Source organism: Solanum lycopersicum, chromosome 10 (genome assembly GCF_036512215.1).
Source record: "Solanum lycopersicum chromosome 10, SLM_r2.1".
Lineage (NCBI taxonomy): Eukaryota > Viridiplantae > Streptophyta > Magnoliopsida > Solanales > Solanaceae > Solanum > Solanum lycopersicum.
The window spans coordinates 37,759,821-37,787,527 of record NC_090809.1 but is presented as its reverse complement, the minus strand read 5'-3'; the positions used below and the strand labels follow the sequence as shown (position 1 = coordinate 37,787,527).

General features: G+C 34.4%; 1 protein-coding gene across 1 annotated transcript; it reads right to left on the bottom strand.

Annotated features, from left to right (window-relative positions):
* Positions 1-6,120: 6,120 nt before the first annotated feature.
* On the bottom strand, positions 6,121-25,812 carry LOC101247267 (dynamin-like protein ARC5). The gene is made up of 17 exons (XM_004248760.5): positions 25,084-25,812; positions 24,793-24,957; positions 24,589-24,711; positions 24,100-24,321; positions 22,422-22,555; positions 22,247-22,339; positions 22,001-22,064; positions 21,697-21,745; positions 19,400-19,482; positions 18,698-18,855; positions 18,524-18,584; positions 15,954-16,016; positions 15,731-15,831; positions 8,767-8,824; positions 8,093-8,443; positions 6,536-6,700; positions 6,121-6,448 (listed from the first exon to the last, which is right to left on the bottom strand). The coding sequence occupies exons 1-17, from the start codon at positions 25,579-25,581 to the stop codon at positions 6,374-6,376; spliced, it is 2,463 nt and encodes an 820-aa protein (XP_004248808.3). The 5' UTR covers positions 25,582-25,812; the 3' UTR covers positions 6,121-6,373.
* Positions 25,813-27,707: the final 1,895 nt, after the last annotated feature.

Here is a 27,707-nt window from a genome sequence, read left to right as displayed (position 1 = left end):
TTCTATTATAATCTCAAATCCTAGTTGTCACGTGTACATGTCACTAATACATAAAGTGTGGAAATGAAAAATAAGAACAAGGCTCAATGTCTTTGTTTTCCAAATAAAACAAAGCATAACAAAAAATAGAGGGTCTTCTATGATGAATAATAGCTACCTTTAAAATCCTTCAACAAGCCTCAAAAGTGGGAGAAGAAGAAGAAGAGCAATCACACACTCTACCGGCCTAGGAACTTACACAACTATAGCAGCGAGGGATGATTACCAAACAACACCATACTCAACAAACATCCTTATAAGCAAAGCAATTTAGGTAGAAACCAAATACTCCTTTCCTCCCAATGAACCTCCTCAAACCACAACCTATATAGAAATCATCTCAACCTAACAGTGTTACAATACACAGTTGACAAGGCTTAACTACACAATTCAACAACCAATACGCATCAAGTATGACAATCACAAGTAACAAGTAGGTCAAGCACACGTAACATGTAGATCAATAACAAATATCAAATACATCAAGTCATAATAAGCAAGTCTTGCCAGAACCATTTCTCTTCAGCACAATTTCACTAGCCGAAACCATTCCTTTCGGTACAATATCACTAGCCGAAACTATTTATCATTGTCTTTATATCTCATCACTAGCCGAAACCATTTTCCATTGTATTTATATCACATCACTAGACGTAACCATTTTACATCAACATTATATCACATCATAACTTGGAACCATTTCCTATCAGCTCTATATCACATTTCTAGTCGGAACCATTTGTCAGAACCATTTCCCTTCGGTATGATATCACTAGTCGGAACTACTTCCCATTGTATTTATATCACATGTCTCAGTACAATGTACAACAATTAATGCAATTTCATACCATAATGAATAGATAACGATTCAAGCAATTCAAGTCCATGTTTATTCCATGAGAGCATTTCATCAACCAATCAAATAGGATTCACAACAAGGCAAATCACAAGCATTATGATCAACACATTGACTTTTCATTAATCCCTTTTTTATTCATTAAGGTTCATCAAGTGGAATAATGAACCCATAACTACATTCTCATTACTCCCCAACACACATAATAAAGAAAAATACATTATTTAACTAGATTTATAAGGTTTAGGAGATCACTAACCTTAATTTAATCTAAGACTTGAGTCTTCCTTTTCTGAACAACGTTAAAAGCCACACAATCTAATCAATTAATCACAATAAGATTCTGAACATAATAATATTCAATTCATACTCTTTGGAAAATGAGTCATTCAACTTAAAAACCTCATTCCCTTAATGAGGTTTGAATCCAAAAATCTTTACTTGAAAATATTAACCAAGGAATTTGGAACTCATTGTTCAAAACCATTTTGAAAAAGGGATAAAAATCAGTTCACAATCACCATTTTAATCTCAAACTCAAGTTCTTGTAAGATATTGTGTAACACCTCATAATCGAAAAGGCTAGGAAACGGGCCGAGCAGGCAAGTCACAAGCCTAAAACTAGGACATGGTACCCTCCACGTATCCCTTGATGGGCCATGAAGTGGACCACAACTCTTTATGGTGATCGTGAAGGTTTCCCAACACCTTCCCATCAAGGTTCCCCTCCCATAGACCCTTAGCCCATTGCGAGCATAACGAACCGTTAAAGTGGTGGTGAAGAAGGTAAGGACAGTAGGGGTTGTCCCCTAGCCACTGGTCAAGGACCACGCCGGCCATAACAGACAATAGTGCCTTAGACAAGCCATGAAGGCTCTCGTGAAGATGGTCCGTCAGCTTTAAGTCAGCGACTTTTGTGTATTTTCCTAATTATTTTAATTCAATAGCATGTCGTTTAACCCTTTAACCAAAGCCCTATGTAAAGGTTTTTACCCCCAAAACTACCCAATTTAATTCATTCTCTCAAATTCCCAAAAGAAGAAAAAGTTCACCTTCCCAAAATATTCCTCTCTCTACAAGTTTGAAGAAGAAAGCTAGGGTTTCAAAATCAAGTCTCCTAATACCCACATTCATTTCAAGCTTTTGGCATCAAGGTATGATAGTACTCATCTATGAAGCTCTTTCCTCCATAGAGTTTCTAAATCCTCCAAATGTACATAGTTATAAATCCCCGATTGAAGTTAAAATTTTCTTCCATGTCATGGTCTCTTGCAGAGTTGATTTATTTGATTGTTTATGAACTATTATGCATGAATTTAGATAATTCCTTGTTTTTCAGATGACTCCCATGAACCAACGCATAATTCATAAATTCTAAGCTATGGTGATATAATATGGATTTTGAACTATGAAAGATGTGTTTATGAAAATATACATTACTTGTGAAATTGATGTAAATGTTTTAAGGATTCTTTGAGAAGAAAGTATCAATGTTGTTGTTGTTGTTGTTATGTTGTGAAAGGATTTCTCATATGCACGTGAAAGCATAATTGTGAAAGAATTTTCTCACATAAAGGATTGTTAGAGTTGAAAGGTTTTCTCAACTAACTTAGAATCCAGTTTATGAGGTATTACAAAGAAAGTTAGCTTAGATTGGCTATTTGAAGTGTCTTCCATGACATTATGACTATTCTGTGGGATTTATGCTTAGCACCGAGAGGATATTGAGATGGAAGCTCTCCCATAGCTAGAGTTTAGGTTTCTTGTAGCAATCTCTTTATCTCATACCTATGTTCAACTATAGGATGATTATTATAGATAGACATTAGCTAGTGAATCCACGTAATCTAAAGGTTAAGGTTCTTGCCTTGGCAAGTAATGACACCCCTTTTTGGTGTATGGCAGACACCAGATTCCATGTTATAGCTCACATGGTCTCTATGTAGGTTAAGGTTAATTCACATAATACTGATGAACTAAGACTACTTAAAGAAGTATTTCCCAAGGATTCACAAGAGAAGTTTTACTTGCATGTGACCACGACTAATATGATGTTTTCCAACCTCTTTCTTATGGCTTTAAATTGGTCTTTGCATGGGCATGAAAAGGTCCTTTTGGCATGATCTATATCTCTATGTATTGATATCATACTTGGCATATTTTTTTGTACTTATGCATAGTCTTGCCTACATTGTTCAATAATATAGGGCCCGACGTCCTAGTTCTCATCCATGTGTGTAGGAGTCACCTTGATCATATTTAGTAGTTGTGAATCCTCATGTTTGGAGGACCGAACCTTTATCTCTTTAGGTCTTTACTTTCAAATATTATACATGATGTTAGGGTTATGTCCCAGTCATTGTTGATGTAATAGGTGGCTATTGAGGCTAAAAGATGTGAGGAAAGAGGTGATTAAGTGGTTAGATACAGGAATCGTGTACCCAATCATCAACAGTAAATGGGTGAGTCATGTTCAGTGTGTACCAAAGAAATGAGGTATGAAGTGATGAGGAACGATAAGAATGAGTTGATCCCCACAAGAATAGTCACATGTCAGCGAATTTGCATGAATTACCAGAAACTGAATGAATGAGGCCACTAGGAAATATCGCTACCTAATCCCCTTCATTATTCAAATGCTTGATAAGTTAGCCGGGCAAGAGTATTATTAGTTTCTTAGATAGATATTCTAGATATTACCAGATAGTGATTGCCCTACATGATCAGAAAAATACCACGTTCATTTGTCCTTGTGGCACTTATGCTTTCAAGTGTATGCCCTTTAGACTTTGCAATGCACTTGTCTTTTCAGAGATGCACGGTACATATTTTTCACGACATGATAGAGGATTTAGTGGAAGTATTCGTGGTTGATTTCTCAATCTTCAGAAAATCTTTTGAGCTATGTTTTCACAATCTTCATAGGGTTCTTGCCCAATATTAAGAGATAAATATAGTGCGTAACTAGAAAAATATCATTTCTTCTTTTGAGAAGGCATATATAGTTCTAGGTCACAAAGTTCCAAAAAATTGGCTGATTAGAGCCAAAGTTAAAGTGATAGAGAAGTTGTCACCTTCTATTTCGGTAAAACTTAGGCATATTGATTTCTATAGGAGATTCATCAAGGACTTCTCCAAGACTACCAGACATATGTGTAGTTTATTGGAGAAAGGGGTGAAATTTAAATTCGATGATATTGATTATGTTAAAGAACTTAATTGAAGCTCATATCTTGGTTGCTCTTAATAGGGGTTGTCATTTGAACTCATGTGTCATTCTAGCGATGTATTAGTGGGTGCAATGTTATGATAAAAAAAAAGAGAAGGTGTTCCATTAAATCTATTATTTGAGCAAGACTGTTGATTCTGCAGAGGTAAACTACACAGTGAATGAAACGGGGATGCTTGATCTAGTGTTCGCCTTCGACAAGTTAAGATCGTATTTGGTAGATACTAAAATTATTGTTTATACTAATCATGTTGCTATTAGGTCTCTATTCAACAAGAAGGATACAAGGTCAAGGCCCATTTGGTGTAATTTGTTGATCTAATAGTTTGATCTAGATATCAGAGACAAAAAAGGCACCGAAAACCAAATTGAGATCCATTTGTCGAGGTTGGAGGATTCTCCGCATGTACACAATGGATGACAAATCCATGAAGAGTTTTTGCATAAGCAGATGTTGGCCCTAGATATCACTCAATTGTCATGGTATGCAGATTTAGTGAATTTGTTGGTAAACAGAGTGCTTACCCCTGTAGCAACCACACAACAAAAGAAGTTAAACCATGATGCCAGAATCTACATATGGGATGAGTCGCTATTGTTCAAGCAAAGGCCAGAAAAAGTAGTAAGGAGATGTATTCCGAAGAATGAGGTCAACCAAGTGCAAGAAAGTTGTCACTTATCACCTTATGAAGGTTGTCATCAAGGTGAGCGCACGGACCACAAGGTGTTGCAATCAGGATTATTTTGGCCCACATTGTTAGAAGATGTAGCTTACTATGTGAAAGAGTGTGACCAATGTCAGAGGATGGGTGCTATTTCGAAGAGACATGAGATGCTACTGAATAACAATCTTGAGGTGGAAATAGTTGATACGAGGGGTATTAACTTCATGGGTCCGTTTCCACCATCCAATGGAAACCAATACATTTTAGTAACGGTGGATTTTGTGCCTAAGTTGGTTGAAGTTGTAGCTCTTTCCCACCAATGTTTTAAAGGTTGTCATAAAGTTCATGAAAAAACACAGTCACTAGATTTGGGACTCCAAGAGCTACTGTTAATGATGGAGGAAAGCATTTCATTAATCATTTGGTTAACAATAAGGTGCTACAGCATATCACCCACAAACTAGGGGCCAAGTAGAAGTGTCGATAGAGAAGTAAAGCAAAGATTGTAGAAGATTGTGAATGCACAAAGAAAGGATTGGTCCTTAAAGCTTGATGATGCATTATGGGCATAAACAACAGCAAACATGATTCGAATATGTTTGGATAGGCTTAAAAGCTGGTCATACTGACTTAAAACTCAGTTTTTGACTTATTAGAGAGTTTGACAATTATCAAAGTGACTTATTTTAAGTTAAAAATAACTTATTTTAAGTCAAAAGCTAAAAGCTAGGTGAGGGGTGCTTTTTTTTCAACTTAAAAGTCATATGGTATATTACCCTTTTGCCCTTAATTCTTTTATTATTATTATTATTATTATCATCATTATTATATTATCATTGTTTTTATTGTTATTATTGTTGTTGTTATTATTATTATAATCTTATTATTATAATTATTATTATTATATTATTATTACTATTATCATTATTATATTATATCATTATATCATTATTATATATTTTTTTCTTATATTATTATTATTATTATTATTATTAATTTATTATTATTAATATATATTATTAACAATTATGATAATAATATATAATAATAATTTATGATGATATAAAAATATGTGAATAATAGGAAATTTGATTACTTATGAAATGTAAAATATAAATTAATTTTGTTTTAATTTTTTTAGGATAAAAATCTTAAATTAATTAATTTTTTATCATGTTAATAGCTTTAAGGATATTTCAAACATTTTGATTAGAAAAAACGTTTACAAGCACTTATTTGCCAAATACATCAACAAATTTTTTTCAACTGCAACACTTATATCCAAACACATAACTACTTATTCTAAAAATAAGTTTCAACACTTTCAAAAGTACTTTTTAAAAGTTCCATTTTTTAAGCCAATCTAAACGGACTCGAGCAATTACCTAGTATAGGTTTTGGTTAACTTTACAGTCTTCAGATGTAAATAAGGGAATCATACTAAAAGCTTCAATCATGTACAAGATGTTTTGTCATTTTTTCTTTCAATCTAATAAAATGAAGCATGCATTCAGAAGGCATAATTACAGAATATTACTCTTGCATTTATAACCCTTCAGGAGACATCAACAATTGATGACTTTGTTACTGCCCAAACATGGCCTGCTGTGAATTAAGTTGTTCGTGTATGTAGCGAAATTTCTCTTTAAGCTTTTGTACCTGCAAATGTTGCCGATATTTAAGAAACCAAAAGGGAAAAAGAACCCCAAGCTTGACAATTGCACAGGAAAGAGAATGGATGGATACCCTTTTTAGCTCAATTTCAGTTTGCCGTTTGTCTTGCGCTACTGAATGCCGCAGGTTGGTGATGTCAAAAACATTATCTAAATTATCTTCAAAAGCAGATTCTAAGTCTTCACGAAGCATTGCAGGCAACTTGTCAACAACAGGCATGAGGAGAAAACAGTTGAACTGCAGATAATAACAATTTCTTTAGAAAACAAACAAAAAGAGGAAGTTAAAGCTACCTAACTTAATATGATCAAGTAAATGATCAAAGCATAATTAAATTTCATTGCTCCATATTGAAAGCTGATGCAACCTCTAGGGCTAGGGTCCAAGCTGGTATCTGATACTTTGATTTGTATCAGTCAGACTTGCATATAACACTAGAACTTATTTATTGTTTATGACAAGGGAAGTCCGCAGCCGCTATCCTTTGGGTAGAACCCCCGCTCTTATGCAATAGTCGCAAACCACATAGGAGAGATAACCCACACCAGGCTTCCTAGAAGGCAAACCCCTTGCTTTCGCTGGCAAGGGATTTCGAACTTGAAACCTCCAACATGGAAGTCCAAAGCTCAAACCACTGGGCCACCCGAAGGGTCATACAACTACTAGAATTTTAATAGCAAGATATTATGATCAACACTTCATTTGGGATTAAGGCTTAAGATTCGTTTTCTTCATCAAAGAATAAACGAAAAAGGGGCTAAAATGTCCCTAAACTGTGAGATTTGGTACAGTCTTGTACTTCGTTTACCTTTTGGGCCAAAAGTGCTCTCGACCTTTAGCTTAGGCTAAAAATGCCCTTATTTCTAATGGCTCACACTCCTAAGATGAATGGAGGGCAATATTCTACCAAATCTCATAGTTCTTTGGCATTTTAGACTCTTCCCCATTAAAATAATTTGAAAATTACTTAATATGTGACCTCATATAATTGGCCTAATTTTGAGTTGCATAGTAAACATTAAAAAGAATAGTCCTCTCTCCACACTCGCTCCCCACCCCCACCCCACCCCATACACCCTCCCTCCCCACAACCCCCGCACTTCTCTTCTTCTTGGATATTGTACACCATTTAAATTTTAAAGTTTCCTTTCAACTTACGACAGAACAGAAAAGGACGACCACGTTCATATAGAAACAATTAGTTCAACATTCCCCACATGATAATAGTACAAATCAAAAGAATATGAACATGTAACTCATGTAAGTTCATTCCAAGTTTGAGTCCCTAATACTAATTAGGAACAACCTACCAATGGAATCTCACAATTAGGAAGAGATTAAAAAAAGGAATGAACAAGACAATTAAGTAACTGATAGCAACTTGTACATTAATAGAAAATAATATATTTTTTAGATGAGACAATCAAACTAGGCCGGTATGAATTTTTGTTGGATCCCGGGTAATGAGTTGGGTTCGAATAAATTAGGGGTTTCTTTTAAATGATCGATAAACACTTAATATTGTTTGCTCAACATATGAATGTATGTAATTTATATTAATCATTCAGATCTCAAACCATTAAATATCTTTATAGCCATGAATATTTAGTTCTGCTGAGAAAAGTGCACCTTTAGTTCTGTTGATGCCAGGAAATACTCTCTTATGCCATGAAATATTTGTTGAACCAATGCATAGACAATTCTTTCAGAAGAAGGAGCAAGCCTCCTATTCCAAAGTGTGCTATCTAAAAGGTCGGCTAGTCTTGTTTCTGTTGTCTGAGTACTCATATTTGAATCATTCCCTGAAGCCAAATGGCTAAGCTTTACATCTGTCCTGGGCTTAACATCCTGCTTGTTATCACTGGCTACAGATGCAGTTGCCGAATCTTGAGAAAAAACAGTAGATGTGGCATTACCAATAATGGCAGACTGCTCCGATCCACCAAATGAATCTAGGAATTGACGTAATCCGGCCCGATTCTGAAAGGATAACAGTAAATATGCAGATAGATTAGACCAGCAAAGAATTATGAGAGGGAAACAATGAACGAGCTGTTACAAAAGCAAATAATGCATGTCAGCCACTAGGGACTCAGATCAGGCAGAGGGAAAAGAGAAATCAATAGACAGAGGACCAACTTAGATGCCACTATGTTTTACCTCATATATTTTCACTAAACACGTCAATTCAAACAACTGGGAAACCAAAGATCGAAAAGATATAGTTTGTTTTTTGTTAAGGATAAAAGATATAGCTCATGGGTCAAAGACCATTAATTTTAATTTACATGCAGTAAGCTGACCTTATTGTGGAGGGACCACGTAACATAGCGTGTGGTGCTCACTAAATCCTCCATGCATCTGGAACACATATAAACAACAAAATACTAGAAATTAATCAAATGGTGAACTGAAAGCAATTTTATTGGCATATCTGAAGTTCACATGAGAAGTCTCCTCTGTGAGCATGAGAAATGAAGTTTCAAAGGTCATGTTGCGATAATGAAAAATGAAGTTTCACAGGTCATCTGCAAAAAGGTAAGTAAATACAAAACCAAGAAAGCATAATGGGAACCACGATCACTTAGTTTAATCTAAAATTGTAAAAATAGAGATTTTGAAGGCACTCTAGTAAACTGCTAAGCTCAGTGGGATATTTGTAAACACAAAAGTTAGTAATGACAAGGATTGATATTTAGATCCTGGTGATATCGAAAGACAAAACTGAGATAACAAGCTTAACCTGATAGAAATATTTTTATCAAACACAGTTTACACCACTTTATGTTCACGGAACATTAAACTTATAATGAAATTGATCAAAAGAGGGGGGAGAGGGCTAGGAAATCATGTTGATTACTGCCAATTATTAAAGGCATTTTCGAGATGAGCCTCAATGCAGACCGCAGTAAGAACGCACAGGGATCTGTGGGGGTGAAAGTACCATAAAGCGTAAGCCCCATCAGTCTGGGTGCACATTACGCATTTGGTGAATTTTTGTTTCGGAAAACTATGGAACAAGGGAAAATGCCAACATATTTATGCAAAACAGCTGTAGTTCCCAAAAATTCCTAAAATCCACTATATATTGTTTTTATATCAAACTCTCTCCCTCTCTTCCTTGCCTTTCCTCCCTCACTCTATCCCTCTCCCTCTCTCACCCTCTCTCTCCCCTCTCCCTCTCTCCTTCTCTTGCCATCTTTCTTCAGTCGGACAAACCCCACAAATTCAATCTATATATTCAATCAAATATATGTGAGAGTTTTGTATTTTATATTAATTGTATTCGAAAAACTATATTTGTATTTTTGTATCCATTGTATTTGTATTCATACGAATATAATATGCATTCATCCTCTGTATCACATGTATTATGTATTATGTATTATGTATTATGTATCAATTGTATCCAATCAAAGAGAGTATGAATACAATTGTATTTGTTGTATTTCAAATACAACCATATATCATATATCATTATATAAAAGAGAACCCTAGACCCGCCTACATGGCGCCAGCACAAACAAAGATTTCCTTTTAATTTATTTTATTTTTAAAACTAGTCTTTTCCTCCGTGAAAAGTTGCGACTTTTATGAAGAGTTGCGACTTTCATAAAGAATTGCGACTTGTATGAAAAGTTGTGACTTTTATGAAAGGTTGTGTTCTTTTAGAAGGATTGTAACTTTTCCAAAGAGTTGTGACCTTTCCGATAAGACACAATAAGCATTTTTTTACACTACCCTTTATTGTATATAAATAGAGGAATTTCCTCTCATTTTAAAACAACAAAAAATTTGAACTTATTCTTCTTCTTTTGGACAATGAAATATTTGTGTACTTTACTCTAGTTGAATGACACACTGATGTAAGCATGATCGGACAGTCTAAATATAATGTACATATCTATGTATGTGTAATGATGATAGGAGACAGCATAGATTAATATAGCATATTTTCAGAGATATTACAATTAGGAATAGCATATAATAGGGATATATAGCAGATTGGTAGGCATGTAAATCGAAATTATTTCTATTTAATGGAAGAACTCTCATTTGAGAGACTCATTCAGCAAAATTGATATGGTATCAGAGCCTTTTTCAATGCTTTGATTCTTAAACCTCATTTGTTTTTATTAAGATTACAACGTCTGTATCTGGATGCACGTCTGAATATTAAGATGTTGTCTCTAGATCTAAACACTGAATAATTAAGATCGCTTGTTTTTCAATATCTGAATGCACATAATTTATGTTATTTTGAATAATAAAAATAATTTTTTTAAAAAAAATCAAATCAACTTTCAAGTTTCTCATATCTTTTTGGCACATTACACTATGAAGTCAACATTTTTCATTGTTGTAGCATTCCACATTCATCAACAAATTGAGCTTTCAAAATCTCCATTAAAATTAATTTTTGGTTCCAAAACTCAAATTCCAAAAACGAGAAAGAAGAAAACAAAATCAATTTTTATACCACTTTTTTCAAATTCCATAGATTGACCTGTTTGCATATGGTAGCATCTAGCGAAGCACTTATTGATGCATTTTAAGAAAAAGTTCAAAACCATATCTTGTTCATGATTTTTTCCAAGGAATGATTAATAGATTAATATTTCGTTAATAAATTCAAATATATATATGTTTTTTGGCAAATGGTGATGTAGTGATTTGGAAGAACAAAGAGTTAGCAAGCAAGGTATAAGTAAAATGGAAGTGCAGGTTATTAATGGTGTAATGGGTGTGGTGAGTTTGCAGGAGAAGTACAGAAGAAGAGAAATGAATTAAAATTTAATGTTAAAGCAAATGAAGAGCACTAAACAGAGATTTGAACGATTTTCAGACTCAATACTAGGTCTGACTCAGCCAGAGGCTTTCAGAGCAATTAAGTGGTTAGATCTGAATCAAAACAAATGCACTTGATGGGTTGAAGTCGGAAAAATTTAGATCCAGACCTTTATTAAGTGCAAACAAATGAGGTCTTAGTGTCTTTCATCTATGATTCCTTTCGGGAACTATTATTGCCATTGTTGCATCACAAAATTGGCCTCTTCATCAAATGGATGTCAAGAATGTTTTTTTCATGGTGATCTCAAAGAAGATATTTATATGAAAGTGCCACCTCGTTTGTCCTCATCACCTATATCAGATGTATGCAAGTTGAAGCGGCCTTATATGGATTAAAACAAGCTCCAAGAGCTTGGTTTGACAAGTTTCGGTCTACTTTGCTTCAATTCTCTTTTGAGCAGAGTAAATATGATTCTTCTTTGTTTCTTCGAAAAACATTTGCAGGTTGTGTTCTTCTTTTGGTGTAAGTAGATGACAATATTTGGTGTATGTAGATGACATTATTATCCCAGGAACAAATTCTTCACTAATCACTAGCTCCGGCGGCAGCTTAAGGATTCTTTTCATATGAAAGATCTTGGTACTCTTACATACTTTTTGGGGTTAGAAGTTCATTATAATTCCTTAGGTGTCTTCTTGAACCAACATAAATATTACTCAGGACTTGATTGCTTTGGCTGGTCTTCAAGAATCTTCCGCGTAAATACTCCCATTGGAATTGTATGTAAAGTACTCGCATGCGGAAAGAGATCTTCCTGATCCAACTTTGTATCGGCAATTATTTGAGAGCCTAAATTATCTTACTATTATCGGCTTGATATCTCTTTTTTGCAGTTCAAAAAGTGAGTCAATTTATGCTGGCTCCACGCCATCTACATTTGGTGGTTGTCCGTCGCATCATTCGGTATCTCTTGGGAACATCTACTCGTGGATTATCCTTTCCTAGTGGTTCTGAGATTCAGCCTAATGCATTTAGTGATTCTTATTGGCTAGATGTCCTGATACTCGTCGCTCTGTCACGGGTTGGTGCATGTTTCTTGAAAATTCCTTGATATCTTGGAAGAGTAAGAAGCAAGACTGTGTATCAAAATCTTCCACTGAATCTAAATATCGAGCAATGTCTACTGCTTGCTATGAGATTGTTTGGCTTCGTGGTTTACTTGCAGAAATTGGATTTCCTCAATCTAATCCCATTCCTCTCCATGCTGACAACACAAGTGATATTCAAATTGCTACTAATCCAATTTATCATGAAAGGACCGAACATATTTAAGTAAACTGTCATTATTTCAGAGAAGTTGTAGATAAGAGAATCATTACTCTTTCACATGTATACAGTGATCTTCAAATAGCTGATGAGTTTACAAAGTCTATGGCACAACAACGTCATCAATTTCTGGTAGGCAAATTGATGATTTTTGATCCACCGACATCAATTTGAGGGGGGATGTTAGCATGATGGCCAGATTCTAAATATATGTACATATCTATGTAATAACTCTAATTATGTGTAATGATGACAGGAGATGGCATAGATTGCTATAGCATATTTTCGGAGATATTACAATTTGGAATAGCATATATTTAGGGATATATAGCAGATTTTTAGGCAAGTAAATCAAAATTCTTTCTATTTAATGAAGAACTCTCATTTGAGAGACTCATTCAGCAAAATTGACAATTGACACCATTGTTTTTGTATCAATACATTGGTGGATAGAATTGTTCTATCCTGAGAGGATCTATTCCTTTAAACCTCGACTACTAGAGGGGAATAATTTCCTTAAGGGGACATTTTGCATTCAATGGGCTCGATTTGTTCCATTCTGTTTCATTTTATTGTTACATATCCTGATATGTTTTTTACGGTTTTTAATTATGCTTATATTATTAATTGTTATTTTTGAGTACGTGCTTTAAACTTTGTTGTTTTTTTCTGCAAAATTATTGTTATTAGTATTTGTTACTACAAATTAAATAACAAACGTTTATTGAGTATTCAAGCAAGTTCTCTCTACTGGAATTGTTGAAGGTACAGTAAAAGAGCCCTTACAGATCTCTAATTTCTTCATCAACAATGTCACTCCTTCACATAAAAGGACGAGATTTGCGTTCTTTTTTAGAAAATCCTCAGAGAGTTAATAACTTTGCATGCCCATATTTTTTTGTTTTTATGTTATTGTTATCTATTTTTACTAAATTTTATTTGTGGATATTATGAGTACTTTAAGGATTAAAAGTTGATTGAAGTGTTAGTTAATTTTTTGAGGTATGTTATTTCAAAACATGTGAAATATTTTGGTTAGAATGATTTGTTATCAATTATCATCGTTGGATATATCATAGTTTACTTCCTTTGATGTATATTTTTTCGTTGTTTTGTTATCTCCTTAAAATTGTATTGATTATTTCTCGTTTGGTATGTATATGATCTCACTTGTACAAACCTTTCATCCTTTTAATGTTTTTTCTTTAGTTCCTTCACATTTGAATCTTCTAAATATTTTTTGTATGAGTTATGACTATTTTCGGCAAGCTTAATTTGAAGGATATGAAACAAAATCTACTCTAAATAAAAGTAATATCTTAAGCTACAAAAGATATGTCTATTAACATAGATTTATTGTCCTTCCTGTCCCAAGTTATTGATGAGCGTTTGACCTATCTAGGTTAGACTCGTTTATAATTTTTTAATGTTTGAGAATATTTCTTTAACATGAGTTTAGAATCCAACATTTTGATCTACTTGTATTTCATAATGCAACAATTATACATACATATTTTGGAAAGTCGTAAAGTTGCATTGATGAAGCATCTAGAAGGGCGCCTTCAGAGCAGTAGTTTGATAAAGAATGAATTTCTACAAAGGATCAACAATATTATTTTACTGTCGTTTCAAATTTATTTTTCTCCTTCTATAATTTTGTTAGAGTAACAAAGTAACAATAACGAAAAGTAATGAACGTTTGACCTCAGACAAGTAGATTGTCTCTAGAAAAAGTTATTTATGTTGTTGTGGTGCACATTTTAACAGTCTTAAGTTATTTATAAATAATATTGATTATCGAAAATTTTCACCTAATTTTTTTTCACACAGAGTTATTCTAACCATAAAAATATCAGGTTCTATATTTTTAATAAAAAGAATGATGTTTAATCGCTTCATAAAAACATCACTCAATTTTAACAAGAAAATTATATCATCCCATATCTTATGATAAATTATGGAAAAGATAAAAATGATTAGATATGAAGATATTTTTAGTCATTCGTTATATATTTACAATTCTTGAGATAAATGATAATGTCAAATCATTAAATTTCTTGAAATGTTCTTAAAACCTACAAAAATTTACATTTTTTTTCATAAAACAGTCGATTATTGGAAAGGTAGTTCAAAAGCTTAGAAAGATGGTAAATTACTTAGTTGATACATAATACAAAACAGTTGTGCGTTAAATAAATACAGAACACAATGCAAAATAAATACAAAATACAATCCTCTCTCTTCCCTCTCTCGATCTCACCCGCCTCTCTCCTAATATGTATTCATTTTGATACAAATCAGTTTGTACTTGTATTTTTTTTCCCCAAAATAGCAAAATAATACAAGAATATAATTGCATAGCAAACCAAAGTGTAGCTGCGAATTGTAATTAGTGAACAGTAGCTATGAAGTCTTATTTAAGGCCTAATGTTTGCTGTTTTGAAAGTTTCCCTTGTTTCTTTTGAGGCATAAGTCCGAAAACCTCTCCTAACTAAAATTAAAACTGTTAAACAAGTCCTTAAACTAATATTAAAAATTAAAAATTCCAACTTGTTATTAGATTTTAAGCATATGAATATTTTTATTCTTAGTCCTAATTTTTATTTCTTCTCTTCCTCTTTCACCAGGTAAAGATGAAAAATGATCAATGTGCAAACTACAAAGCAAAAACACATCATTCTTCATCACTTGCTGTTGTTTGATGCTTCTAATTTTATGTTTCTTCTTTGCATTTTTTCAAGTTAATTTATAAATTTCCACTCATTTTTTTTAAATAATAAAATTAGTTTTTTCGAGATGACCAGTTGTGACTCTAATTTTAGTCAATTGTTGATTGTAATTTAATGTTTAAAGATGTAGCACTTTTATAAACATTTTCATTTATTTTATATTTCATGAGATTTCTATAATTTATATGTAATTTTATCTTTTTACGCCTCACCTCGCGCTCAAACCTTTTAAAACATTTATGATAATCGTCCAATAAATTAGAGAAGCTAAACCAAAATTATAAAAAAGAAGAAAAGCTAGGATCATTTGTGTTTCAACAGTTGAAGCAGAAGAACCTTATGAACACCACAAGCTATCCTACACAACGATAATTGGGAAAAGTAATTTGAACATCAAAGTATAAATGGAGAAGCACTTACTTTTCACGGCATGATTTTTCAGAGGATTCTGCAAAATTGTTGAAGGCATCTGCTACGCGCCTCAAAAATACATCATGGCCACTTAGGTACTCCCCTTCTTTCTGTGGAAACAAGTCAAACATCAAAGCATTAGTTTTCAGAGGAACATGATGGCCTTCATTGCATGAATCTTCAAATATTGCAAGGGAAGAATAGCAAACAAGCAATACAAAGTAATTTATACCTGAAGGAGATAAACAGCAATTGGAAGTAACCGTTTCAGAATGTGTGATAATCTGCAACCCAACTGTAAGCAAACAGTGGCAGACTTGGTAAGGTTATTAAATATGGGAGAGTAATAAGAAGAATGAAAGGATAATAGAAAAGCAAGTAAAATTACTGAGAAGTTAGAAAATTATAGATCTGTAACATGACAAAAGAAGAGTACTTTTATTCCTAACGAATTTTCTCCAGCAAACTTCATCAAATCACTTTGCAACATATCAGAACTGATGCACATCTCCAATTAAAAATGAACCTTTCATATCTGGGAATTACATGTTTGTTACAAGCTATAATATAGACGAACGATCAAAATTTGCGACACTATTTTCTTTCTTTTCCTAACTTAAGCTCAGTTTCAGCCCATGTTACATATCCCAACATCTTTGGGTGCATGCACAATTTGAGAAACTGACTGCCATCGTTAATGTATGGATCTATTTCTCACAGACTCTATCCATATGGGAAGGTGTTTTGGAAAAAAAGGTGGCATAGCAGGTCGTGATGATCGACATTCAAGTATCCACAGCATATATGAATGCATGTAGTTACCCTTTACTCAAAAAGTGAAGATTTTATATTGTTAACTGTGTAATCTAACTTGCCAGCAAGGTGTATATGGTACTTTATTTCATTAGATATAACTTAGGATGTAACGACCCGTATGGTCGTTTTGTGCTTTAGACTTCTTTTCCCCAATTTGACCCTCGCAGTAGCTACCTTTTGTTGTTTATGACTTGCAGGGATGTGTAGTATGGCTCCCAATGTGATCAGATGCATCTCGGAGGATTCTAGTTTTGGAATTTGAGAAGTTTTGACCGAAATCAATATTTTGGATTAAGAGGTTAGGTTTGAGTTATGATGATTCCATTAAGTTCAGAGAGTGATCTATGACTTAGTCGGATGTTTTGCATATATTGTTCATGTATTCCGTATCTGTAGCATTTTATCATGCTTTCATATGCTGTCTCATGCATAATATACATGATGATTCATTTGGTTATTGTCCAACAGGTCAAGAAGTGGATTCCAGAAGGAAAGATGAAAAGGTGATTATCCAATGGGTCTGGGAGACCGGATTCTGGATGGAGTGATGATACTATTTTACCCAATGGATGTCCAGACTGGATTTCGGGGGCAGTAAATGGACAATGCAAGTCCCCCATGGGCTGGGAGACCAGATTCTGTATGGAGTGATGGTACAATTTTACCAGATGGATGTACAGACCCGATTTTGTGAGTTCCCCATGGGTCACAACTACCTACAGAAGGAGCGTGTGTGTACTGGTGCACTGGACATTGCATCTCATCTGATATTACTTGTTTCTACTGCATTTCAGTAGATTGATTACCTTGCTTGATATCAGTTTTTTCTTTTTTTGGTTGAGGTTATTTGAATATACTTGCTTCTTGCTGATTTCCAGTTATTTCTGCGAATTGTGACTATCTTGTTAATTTACCAGTTGAATCATCCATATCTACGATTGATATGATTGTTGAGGACTGTGGAAGTAAGCATGATAAGATCAAACCTCGCAATCGCCTCATACAGAGATGTTGCTGAGCACACATGTTTTCCCTACTCACCCTTGTTTCCTGCACCTTTTTTTGTGCAGATTTTGTCCTAAATATGAGTGGTAGGTTATCTTGCATCCATTTGGTGATAGTCTGGAGTATTCGTGTTGAGCTGCTTGTTTATTCCGCAGCACCAGACTCCATCCCTTTTTGTTTTATCTCTATTTTTTATTATTGGCAATCATGGTACTTATTGAGAGTGTAATCCTATTTAGAGGCTCTTGTACTTGTGACACTAGGTTTTGGATAGCGTTCGCTGTATTTTCCACACTTCCTATATTGTGAATGTCTTGTATTGACTCTACTATTGGCTTTTATCTTATTTCCATTTTTAAAGTTGCTAAAAATGGACTTAGTAGTGTAACTGATTTGACTACGGGGTTTGGGTTGATGTCATCATGGCTTGGGATTTTGGTCATGACATTTGGACACGTTGACAGTTTTCAATGTACCTGCAAATGTTCTCGCCAATCCTACCCACAAGTTTGGGATGACATGGTGGATAGGAGGAGGGCTACATTGAAAGTTTAGTACCTACCACTGGTACGGGTAGCATAAGCATAGAGAGCTTTTAAAAGTGGAATATGGATATTTTAAAACTCAACCCAAGCCCTGCCCATTTCCATCTGTGCCAACATACAACTAAAGGTCAGTAAATCGTGAGGTGTTCTGTTGGTGCAAGTTTTTCACCCTTGTATTATAGGCATAAGACTCATACCTGCCACATCTTAAGTTCTAAAGGACCAACTAATCTTTTTCACTCTCTTTGAGTTACAGATTCTCTCACCAAAACTTAGAATACTTGCCTAGCCTTAGCCCTACATAACTTAGCTGAGAGTTGAATCAATTCACCACCTAGCAAATATGAATTACAGATGATTTAACTCCATAACAGATGACAATTAGAATTACAGAATATTCAGTAAATAATTATAAACAAAAATAGCACTAATTTACCTGATGAAGGAAAGGTTCAAATGTATCACGAGCCTTGGCAACAGCAATTACACAGGCTGTTCTAAATGCTCAATGTTTCAAGCAAGGTAAAACAGATTAGCAAACAGGAATCAGAAAATAAGAAGCAAACCTAGATATAAATGTAAAATCATGAACTCCCAAGTGTATAGGCACCTCGAATAATTAGTTCCATCATGAATGTCTTCAACTCCACATGCATTTACTATTTCTTCCCGTGTAATTGGAGGGCATTTGATTCCTCCAACGACAAAACGGAACTCAGCCATTGCACGATGATATTGAGCACCTCCATAAAGACGCATACCTGCATTCTACATGGAATAACAATTTCAGTAATAAGTAATTTTGATGGAACTCCTGGTACAGCCTTTTGCCAGAGGACTAGATAGACTTGTCTTAGACAATAACATATCTATTAAGCAGACAATTAAGACATTCTGAAAGTGATTTACTCTCCTATATCAATCCAATTTACACAAATACTCCTAGTAAACAGCTTTTAAAATGAGAGGTTGAAAAACTTGTGGAAATAGAATAGGAACCGGCATCTACTATTAGTAGGAAACTGCTAAACGAGTATTCCAATCTTGTAACTAACACCTACAGAACAAACGAAGTGGTCTAAGTCTAAGGTATGGAATTTGCTTTTCATCAGAATTAATTGAAACCAATTAAATGATCCAATATCCCGTCAACGATACTAGAATCACTGGCAGGACAATATGTGTTGTGCCTCAAGCAACTGTCACATCTGCACTGCATGTCTAAGTATTGATTTCCAAAATTTTCCCTTTTTCTTAATCTAACCACAGGATCAAAAACTAATCAAAATTTACAGATAAATAAAATGCTTACAGGTATCAGTTTGTGTGGGAACTGAAGACCATCAGATCCAATAAATGCCCCTCCATTCACCCTCTCATCTTGTAGGGTTTCTCCTGCACCCATACACAGAGTTGAGTTTGCTGAAACCCGAACATATGTAAAGTAGCCTTCTGCCTCCAAAAATATTAAAAGTGTGTAGTTTGACTTCATAAAAATCAACTTCTGCAGTTGTGTTTAATTCGGCCAGTTCTGCTTTGTTGTTACGATTCACTTTCCATCTTTTTAAATAACCAAAATACCGGACACCCCAATTAAATATGTCCCAATTTATATGACACGCTTCCTGTTTAGTTTGTTCCCAAATAGAATGTCACCTTTCTATAATTAGAAACAACTTAACTTTAGAATTCCCCTTTTACACTTACGAAATTATTTATAGCCATACATTTATCTAAGGTTTGTTTTAGACCACAAATTTCAAAAGTTCTCCTTTTTTAAAACTGTGTCAAGTCAAACAATAATACATAAATTGGGATGGAGGGAAGACAAGATAGAAGAATACATCTATAAAAACACACAGACATGCATAGAATCTACACTGAGCCTACAGGCTACAGCCAATAGGGTTTCTGATTTCCTACTCCACTTCTTTCTTTGGTTTCCTATTCCAAAGTTCCATCTCATTTTCACTCTTTAATGTCACTCTGCTTCTTTAACTTGTTTCTTTAGTCTTTCACACTTTCAGTCTTTTGACTTATTAGTTTCATTTTTTGTTTTATGCTGCTGCCCATGCCTCTGCTGAGGGCTCACCCTCATTGGCCTTGATCCTAGTGTCATAGCCATCAGCTATGGAACAAGGGCAGAAGGCCAGCAGCCCAATTATGCTTATTTTACACATGTCTTTTACTTCTTTTTTTTAAAATGACATATTCAATATTATTGCAACAAAATGAGAAGAAAATGAATCTTGGGCTTAACTCAACCTCGAAGTTAACTAATGATGTCAGACTTGTCCAAGACCATATAAAGATACTATGGCCCATACCTTCAACGGATGAGGAACTCTCAACACCCTTTTGTTTATCCTCCACCCCTCCATGAACAGTAAATCATCTTACTCGTGGATACGTTATATATGGGGGTCCAACTTTGGGTACCTCAACATTAGGGATGGATCTTGACTTTAATATGATGTGAATCCGACATTTGTTGAGGATATGGGTTTTAAGTCTCTTTGTATGGTTTTCGATAGTTGTCATCTCATGAGTTACTTTTTTGAGGTTAAGTCTAAGGTCTATTTTTATTTTCATGATCTCAAAGTAGGCAGAGGAGTTGAGTTCAATTCAAAGTGTCACTCATTATCAAAATGAACATCTAAATACTTTTTCTATAAGGTAAAACAAACATCTAAGTACTTAACCCATGAGAAAGAATTATGCCCTCATATGATGGAACGCATTGCACATCTAACAAAAATAAATATAATATGTCCCCTCTCTAACAGCTTAACATTTTCTTAGGTAGATACACAAATTAAGCAAAACTTAAGTCATAGCTTTGAATTTATAAAACGTTTAATTGCTTATACTAAGTAGGGCTCCTCAGAGTTAAATATTGTGTTTTGCTTGCTTGTTCAAGTTCTTTTAAGACCTTAAACGATGGAACACAAGCCTTTCAAAATTTGTGACTACTTTTTGACATGTTTTTTTACTCTGGTATAGAATTAGCTGATCTTCAAGCTGGAATAGTTATTAAACGTATTTTCCTGTTTACTGAGTAGGAATTATTAGTTGGTTGTAGAAACAAAAGTGAGAAGACAGTAGAATTTTCAAACATAAGAATTACAAAGTGAAATTTGAGGCAACAAAATAAAGCCAGAAAAAGAGATCAATCTAGACTAAATGGATCTAGCTAATAGTGTTAAGCTGTGAATTTTAAAACTAAAAACTTAGTACTAGACTAAATAAAGTGGTACAGAAACAAACAGTTTGACATCTAAAATCTAATACTCCACGTAGTCAGTTTAATTTCGCATTTCCAACCTTCTTGTTGCTGAAAGTCTACACATCTAAAATCTTCAATTTTATGAAAATGGATTCCAAGATGCAAAAATGTAGGCAATCGACTTTGCAGAAAATGATTTAACTCCAGTTAAAGAATCATCTCCATAGAAAGACAAATGATCATTGGAGAGGAGAAGAAAAGGTAAAGAACAGATGGTCACTCTTGGTTTATCAGGAAAGAAAATTTCATGACTAACATCAGGTAACGCTTTTTAAAGATATAGCCTTTATAGATCAGAATACCAAGCTGGGACGTAATTTTACCGAATTTGTCTGGTGGTGCAATAACCGTTCCTTTCAACAGCAGTGACAACTGAGAAACAATCAAACTTAAGTTAGGGTGGCTTATCTACTAAAATGACGCCACTAAACTTATAAAAATGAGCTAATGGTAAGACCATTGTGAACAGTAAGAACCATTAGGCAAGCAAAAGAAACATGACCAGTCTATAAACTAAACGCAGACCACTTAAAGGATGATCTGTCCCCTTAACATAAATGAAAAAAGATATTATGTGATGAAGATAGAATTTAGGCATATAATATTGGTTTGCTGCAAACTTCACACCTTGGTCAGAAATAGATCATGGAAAGTTCTTCCTTTCTCCTTCAGTTTTGCTTCATTCAAAGAGCTGGAACAATGGAATAAACATCAAACTCGGAAAAGTATATAAAGATAACAGAGATGCATTAAATATTTCTTGCCAGAAAAAATGACAATAGATCCCTCTATATACAGTTAAATGCAATATGCACCACGGTCAGTTTAAATTGTTTCTCCTGTGTTATCCAGCCTAAGAGAGTAGCTGCAAACCTGAGTTGTTGATCTAATTCACTCAGCTTTCTAGTGCTGCTCCGGTACTCTTTCTCGAGGAGGGGAATTATTGATGGCACACTATCCATGTACCTGGTAACATTACATTTTGAAGGTTAAGTCTTGGAATCAAATGAAGCATACAAAAAAAGAAGGAAAAAAAAAAGAAAGGTACCTTTTCAGGAGCAACTCCTCCAAGAACAGCCTAAGGCTATTAACACCTATTCTGCTTCTTTCCTGCTTTGAAAGTACTCTGCCCAACTTCTCCTCCAATGCTACTAAATCTTCCACCTCCCTTGATGAAATAGCCTGCAAATCACAGAAATAATGATGTATTCCACGGGACATTGCAATCTAGCTCTACTCATCTACATTCAACACTGAATCATAGTGGTATACAGTATACCTGTCAAACAAATTCTTATAAACTTTTTTATTTTTAACAGTTAAGGTATATCTCAAGTAAATAGCTCAGCGGATCTTGTTATAGTTGATTCAGGATCATCTACAATTTACAAACATTTTAAACTGCAGCTTACAAAATCTAAATAGCTCCTATAATAAGGTAATGCAATTGAAGTGATACAATAATCCTGAATTTGCTGGTAATCTAGAAGGGAAGACGCAGAGCCTAGAACATTGCTTCGCTAGCCATCATGCTTTGGTCTTGTGGAAAGAGAAATAGAAGAGCTTTCAAGGGGATGGAAAATGATTCTGTACGCTTGAGAAATAACCTTCTATTCTTAGTTAATTTTTGGTGCACCCATGAGATTCATATTCGTATAGAAGATTGGGTGTCATTTTTCTAATAACCATACCATGGTATAGGTTCTTTAACTTTCAGCATACAGGTTGTAACGGGATTTATCCCATATTAATTAAATTAACTTTATCAAAAAAACAAATAGCAGAAGACTACCAATCAAAAGGGCAGATTGATGCAAATCATGCGTTAATGCAGGGTCAAGAGATGGGGTATGATGTAGAGAGTCTGCCCTAATGCAAACATGAGTGACTTGAATCTGTGACCTATATAGGTCACAGGGAGATACTTCAACTTTTCCAAGGATGCCCCTCAGAAGACAACCAATAAAAAGAATTGCAGAAAACCTTTTCCTGATAAAATGCATTTTGATATCAGTACTTGTTATACAAAACCAATGGGAATAGACTTTCTCATAATGTAATATAGCATGCATTCTATCTAGTGATTCTCAAGTTATTGCACCACAGAATGGAAATCCAAACCAACACGGATGCAGATAACATAACTAGCTGCAAGAATTACTTGAAAGGCACACAAGCCACATAACAGGTTCGACATAAATGGTTGTTGTATTTCTGAAGAAATAGTTGATACTGCATATTTAAGAGCTATTGTGCTTTTAAAAATTGGATTAGTTAATTGACCAACGGCACACTCACCAATTTCGAGATGTACATTATGTTTTCTGTTCTTCTACAAACAATGTTATTGATACAATGACGGAACTGAAAGTCAATTTTGCACTCTCCTTAGGGAATTGTTTTTGTAAAGAGCCGAAAAACCAAATCAAATGGCATAAGGTAAAGCATCACAAATTTCTACTGGATACTTAATGATCTTTTACTTGGTCAACATGGATTTTTCACCCTTAGCCCTCCCGACCACACTACAAGGAGTTAACTTGAAGAAAGCCCGGGCACACTGTGTGATCCTATGAAATGCCAAAATGAACCAATATTGAAATACAGTTTGCTCTTCACTGAACGATGCAGCACAAAATTTCAAGCAACATTCCCCATTATCATAAATTTCTCATTGAAAAAGAAAGGCATATGAAATATGGGGCTGGAGAGGTCAGAAATTGAACCTGTTTGAACTCATCATTGGATCTGAAAACTGATTCAGGTCCAAAACCAACTCTCCCAGAAGGGACAGATGTAAAAAAGGGAGAATCACCCAACATAAATCCATCAAGTGTACTGGCTGGTGGGGAAAGGAAAACTTCCACATCAGAAGCTCGTGCAAACTGAGGTATTTTGGTATCAAGCTTTGTTGCAACAACCACAGTCCTTGAAAGCTCTGGATCAATCTGTTATATGATTCCACACATGAAAAAAGTAAAGATGTTGTAGAGAACACTCAAGTGCACACAAACATCTGAACACGCTGTGTTTTACACGGTGACATGGAAAAGCATCAATCTTTATACATTTTATTTTAACCTTTCAGCATACATAAAGGAGTTTTACCTTCATTTTGCCAGCACATATCATATTGTAGCAAAAACATTGTGCAAACTTTAGGCTATAACTTATCAGGAGCACCTTTAGCAGAATTAGGATAAAACAGGCTGTACCTGCATCACTACCCTCCTCGTAGTTGCATTGCTCCAATCATTACAATCTTCAAGGCACAATATAATGAATTCTCTGTGCTGCATTTTGGCTCGCACCAACGACTCCACTGCACGAGCTTGAGCCTGCAATGTATATGGTCTCAAGCTTCAAATAATTGTATTTTCATATGACACAATTTTCAAAGTAGTGGGAAATAACTGGACCTGTAAAGCCCGATTTTTCCGACTTGGTGCTGGAGCAACAAGTCCTGGAGTGTCAATAATAGTAAGGTTTGGGCAATATTTGTATTCTATTCTGATGATTATCTCTTTTGCAGAAAACTGACATGTTTCCTTCTCCAATCTCATGTTTTCAGCCTCAATATATGCCTACAAGAGACAATATAGTCCCTAATGTAAGGAAAAAGAATTTTGACACATTACCAAATAATAGTACCAATATGCAAGCTACTCATTACATAAACAGCATATGCTTTCATACAGTTTTGTTGATACCTGAATATCTTGGAGAGATTTTTCATGAGAAACAGAGGGGTCAGAATCAGACAAGAGATGGCAAAGGGGAGTGTCACACTCGGGGTTGTATTTCATGTGAAGAGTAATGGGTCGTCGAGTCTTGGTTCCACCACCGACATGATTGAATTGGAAACCCATTAGAGCCTCCACTAGTGCACTTTTTCCATCCGTCTGGTGACCCACTACAAGCACAGCTGGTGCATCAAATGGAGTATCGAATTCTTGAGCCAAACCGTGCAACTCATTGTAAGCCTCATAAAGCCTCCATTGCCCCTCCAATTCGTCAATATTTTTGGTAGCGGAATCTGGTGAACTTTCTTCGCCCGCCATTTTCACTAGTGAGTTGAGTGTGTGTGATGAAGCTTTTATCTCAATTGAATTTTGGAACCACCCAAATAATTTTGAATGGATTGATCGGGAAAACACATATTTGGGCTTTGGGCCAACAAAACAAGAGTTTGTTTTGGATCTTTTCATTCCTCTTCTTGTCAAATGGTTGGTTCACTTTTCTTTATTGTAAAAAAAGAAGATTCTTAATATACAATTAGAATAATCATATATTTAGCCTTTAGGTGATACGTATTGTAGAGTATAGAGTAGAGTTGCAATGTGAGTTATTCTTAACAACACAAAGAATTAGGAGAATACTCTGAATTTTTGAATTGTGCTATCTTTCTTCTTTCTATTTTAGATCCTTCTTTTTTAGTTGGAACTGTAAATTAAAATATATTTTTCTATTAAGATGAACATCTCTATGGCAAAATTAATATTCTAATTAAATTAAAGTTTACATCACCCGCCCTGAATAAATAGGAGGCGTTCCCGTCTCTCTTTTTGCCAATGGTTATCTTTTTCAAATTAAAAAAATTTGTGAAGATAATCAATAAAATAAACCAAGTTTTTAATTATTTTGGGAAAATGCATAAGTACCCTCTCAACCTATGCTCGAAATCACAGAAACACACTTATACTATATTAAGGTCCTATTACCCCCTAACTTATATTATATGTAATTTGTTGGGAAAGAGAAGGCACTAACAAAGAATGTCTGACAGGATAACAGCGGAAGAATACCCAAGTCTATACTTTCCCTTCTCGATTTGAACCAAGAGAAGACAAACAACCACAAGCAATATGATAGTAAGGCAGCAAGTAATTCAACCAAACAAATATAACAAGGCAATAATAAATCAATCACACAAGACACCAAAATTTACGTGGAAAACCATTCGATGTGAAGAGTAAAAAACTACGGGACCAAAAACTCCACTATAATCACCAAGAGTTACAATATTGTTTTCCAAAATTGGCCACAAAACATGTGCCAAACAACGAGCAACAACAAAATAAGATTGCACCAAATCTAGAGAATTAAAGGAGCAAAATCACCAATTTCGCAGCTACTGTTCACGACAGCAAAACTGAAGCTGCAGACCACCAAATCCAACTCTGTCAGTTCCTAATCAAAGATTGAGATGAAGATAATATGCTGTCCAAAAATCAGCTCAATCGAACAAGAAACGAAGCGGGAATCGCAATTTGAAGTTGGCTGTTAGGGCTGAATTTTGACTGCGACAACTGCCCTCTCTCTCTTTTTGGCTGCTGAAAAACTCTCTGTGTATTTGAAAATAAGACCTAAATAAGCTTATATTTGCCTCATAAGAATGGACCTATGGGCAAAAATGGGTTGGTCCAAATTGGGTTTTTATTTATCTACATAGGAAGGGAAAAAGACCCATAACCCAACATAATTTTCTACACCTTTTCGATCTACGTGGCACTAGTTTGAAAAAAAAAGTCGACCATCATTAGGCCAACAAGATAGTGTCACGTAGGTCGAAAAGGAGTAGAAAATTATTAATAAAATAAATTTAGGAGGATAATAGAATAATATAGTATAAGTGTATCTTTGAGATTTCGGATATAGATGGAGGGGATACTCGTACACTATCCCATTATTTTTCTTGATCTTTCTCTTTTGGTAAGTTGAGTCAAGATTGTGTTTGCACAGTAAATGGCACAGTTGAATTTGTTATAAGGTCAAAAATACATGTATCAATTTAAATCGTTTAGTAGTCTAATAGCATTTTAATTTAAATATGCTAAATAAATGAACTTAATAAGAAAAATATTAAAACTAAAAAATCAAATGATACAACAGAGCTTAGTTGCTTGATGTTTTAGCTGGATTTAAAGATGGTTAAGTGTGATCGATTTTGTATTGTAAGATGATTTGAAGTAAGTATTTGAGAGCAAACAATATGAAAATATTAATAAAAAAATAAAAAAATAAAAACATTAAGCACAAAAATATTATATTCAAGAATCTAGCCCGTTACATGTAAATAAAAAGGACAACTTTCACATATATCAAATAAAAAATTCATATTTGTATGTTATAGCAAAATTTGCATAATTGCGTTTCATAGCAAACATACAAACTGTATAATTCGCTATACATATACAGTTGAAGCAAATTGTATAAAACAACGTGTATAAAACAAGAAAGAGAAAGATACTTTGGCAGAAAACTGTATAAAAACGAAGTGTATCAAACGAATTATATTATTATAAGTGTATAGAACGATTATATACAATTTGAA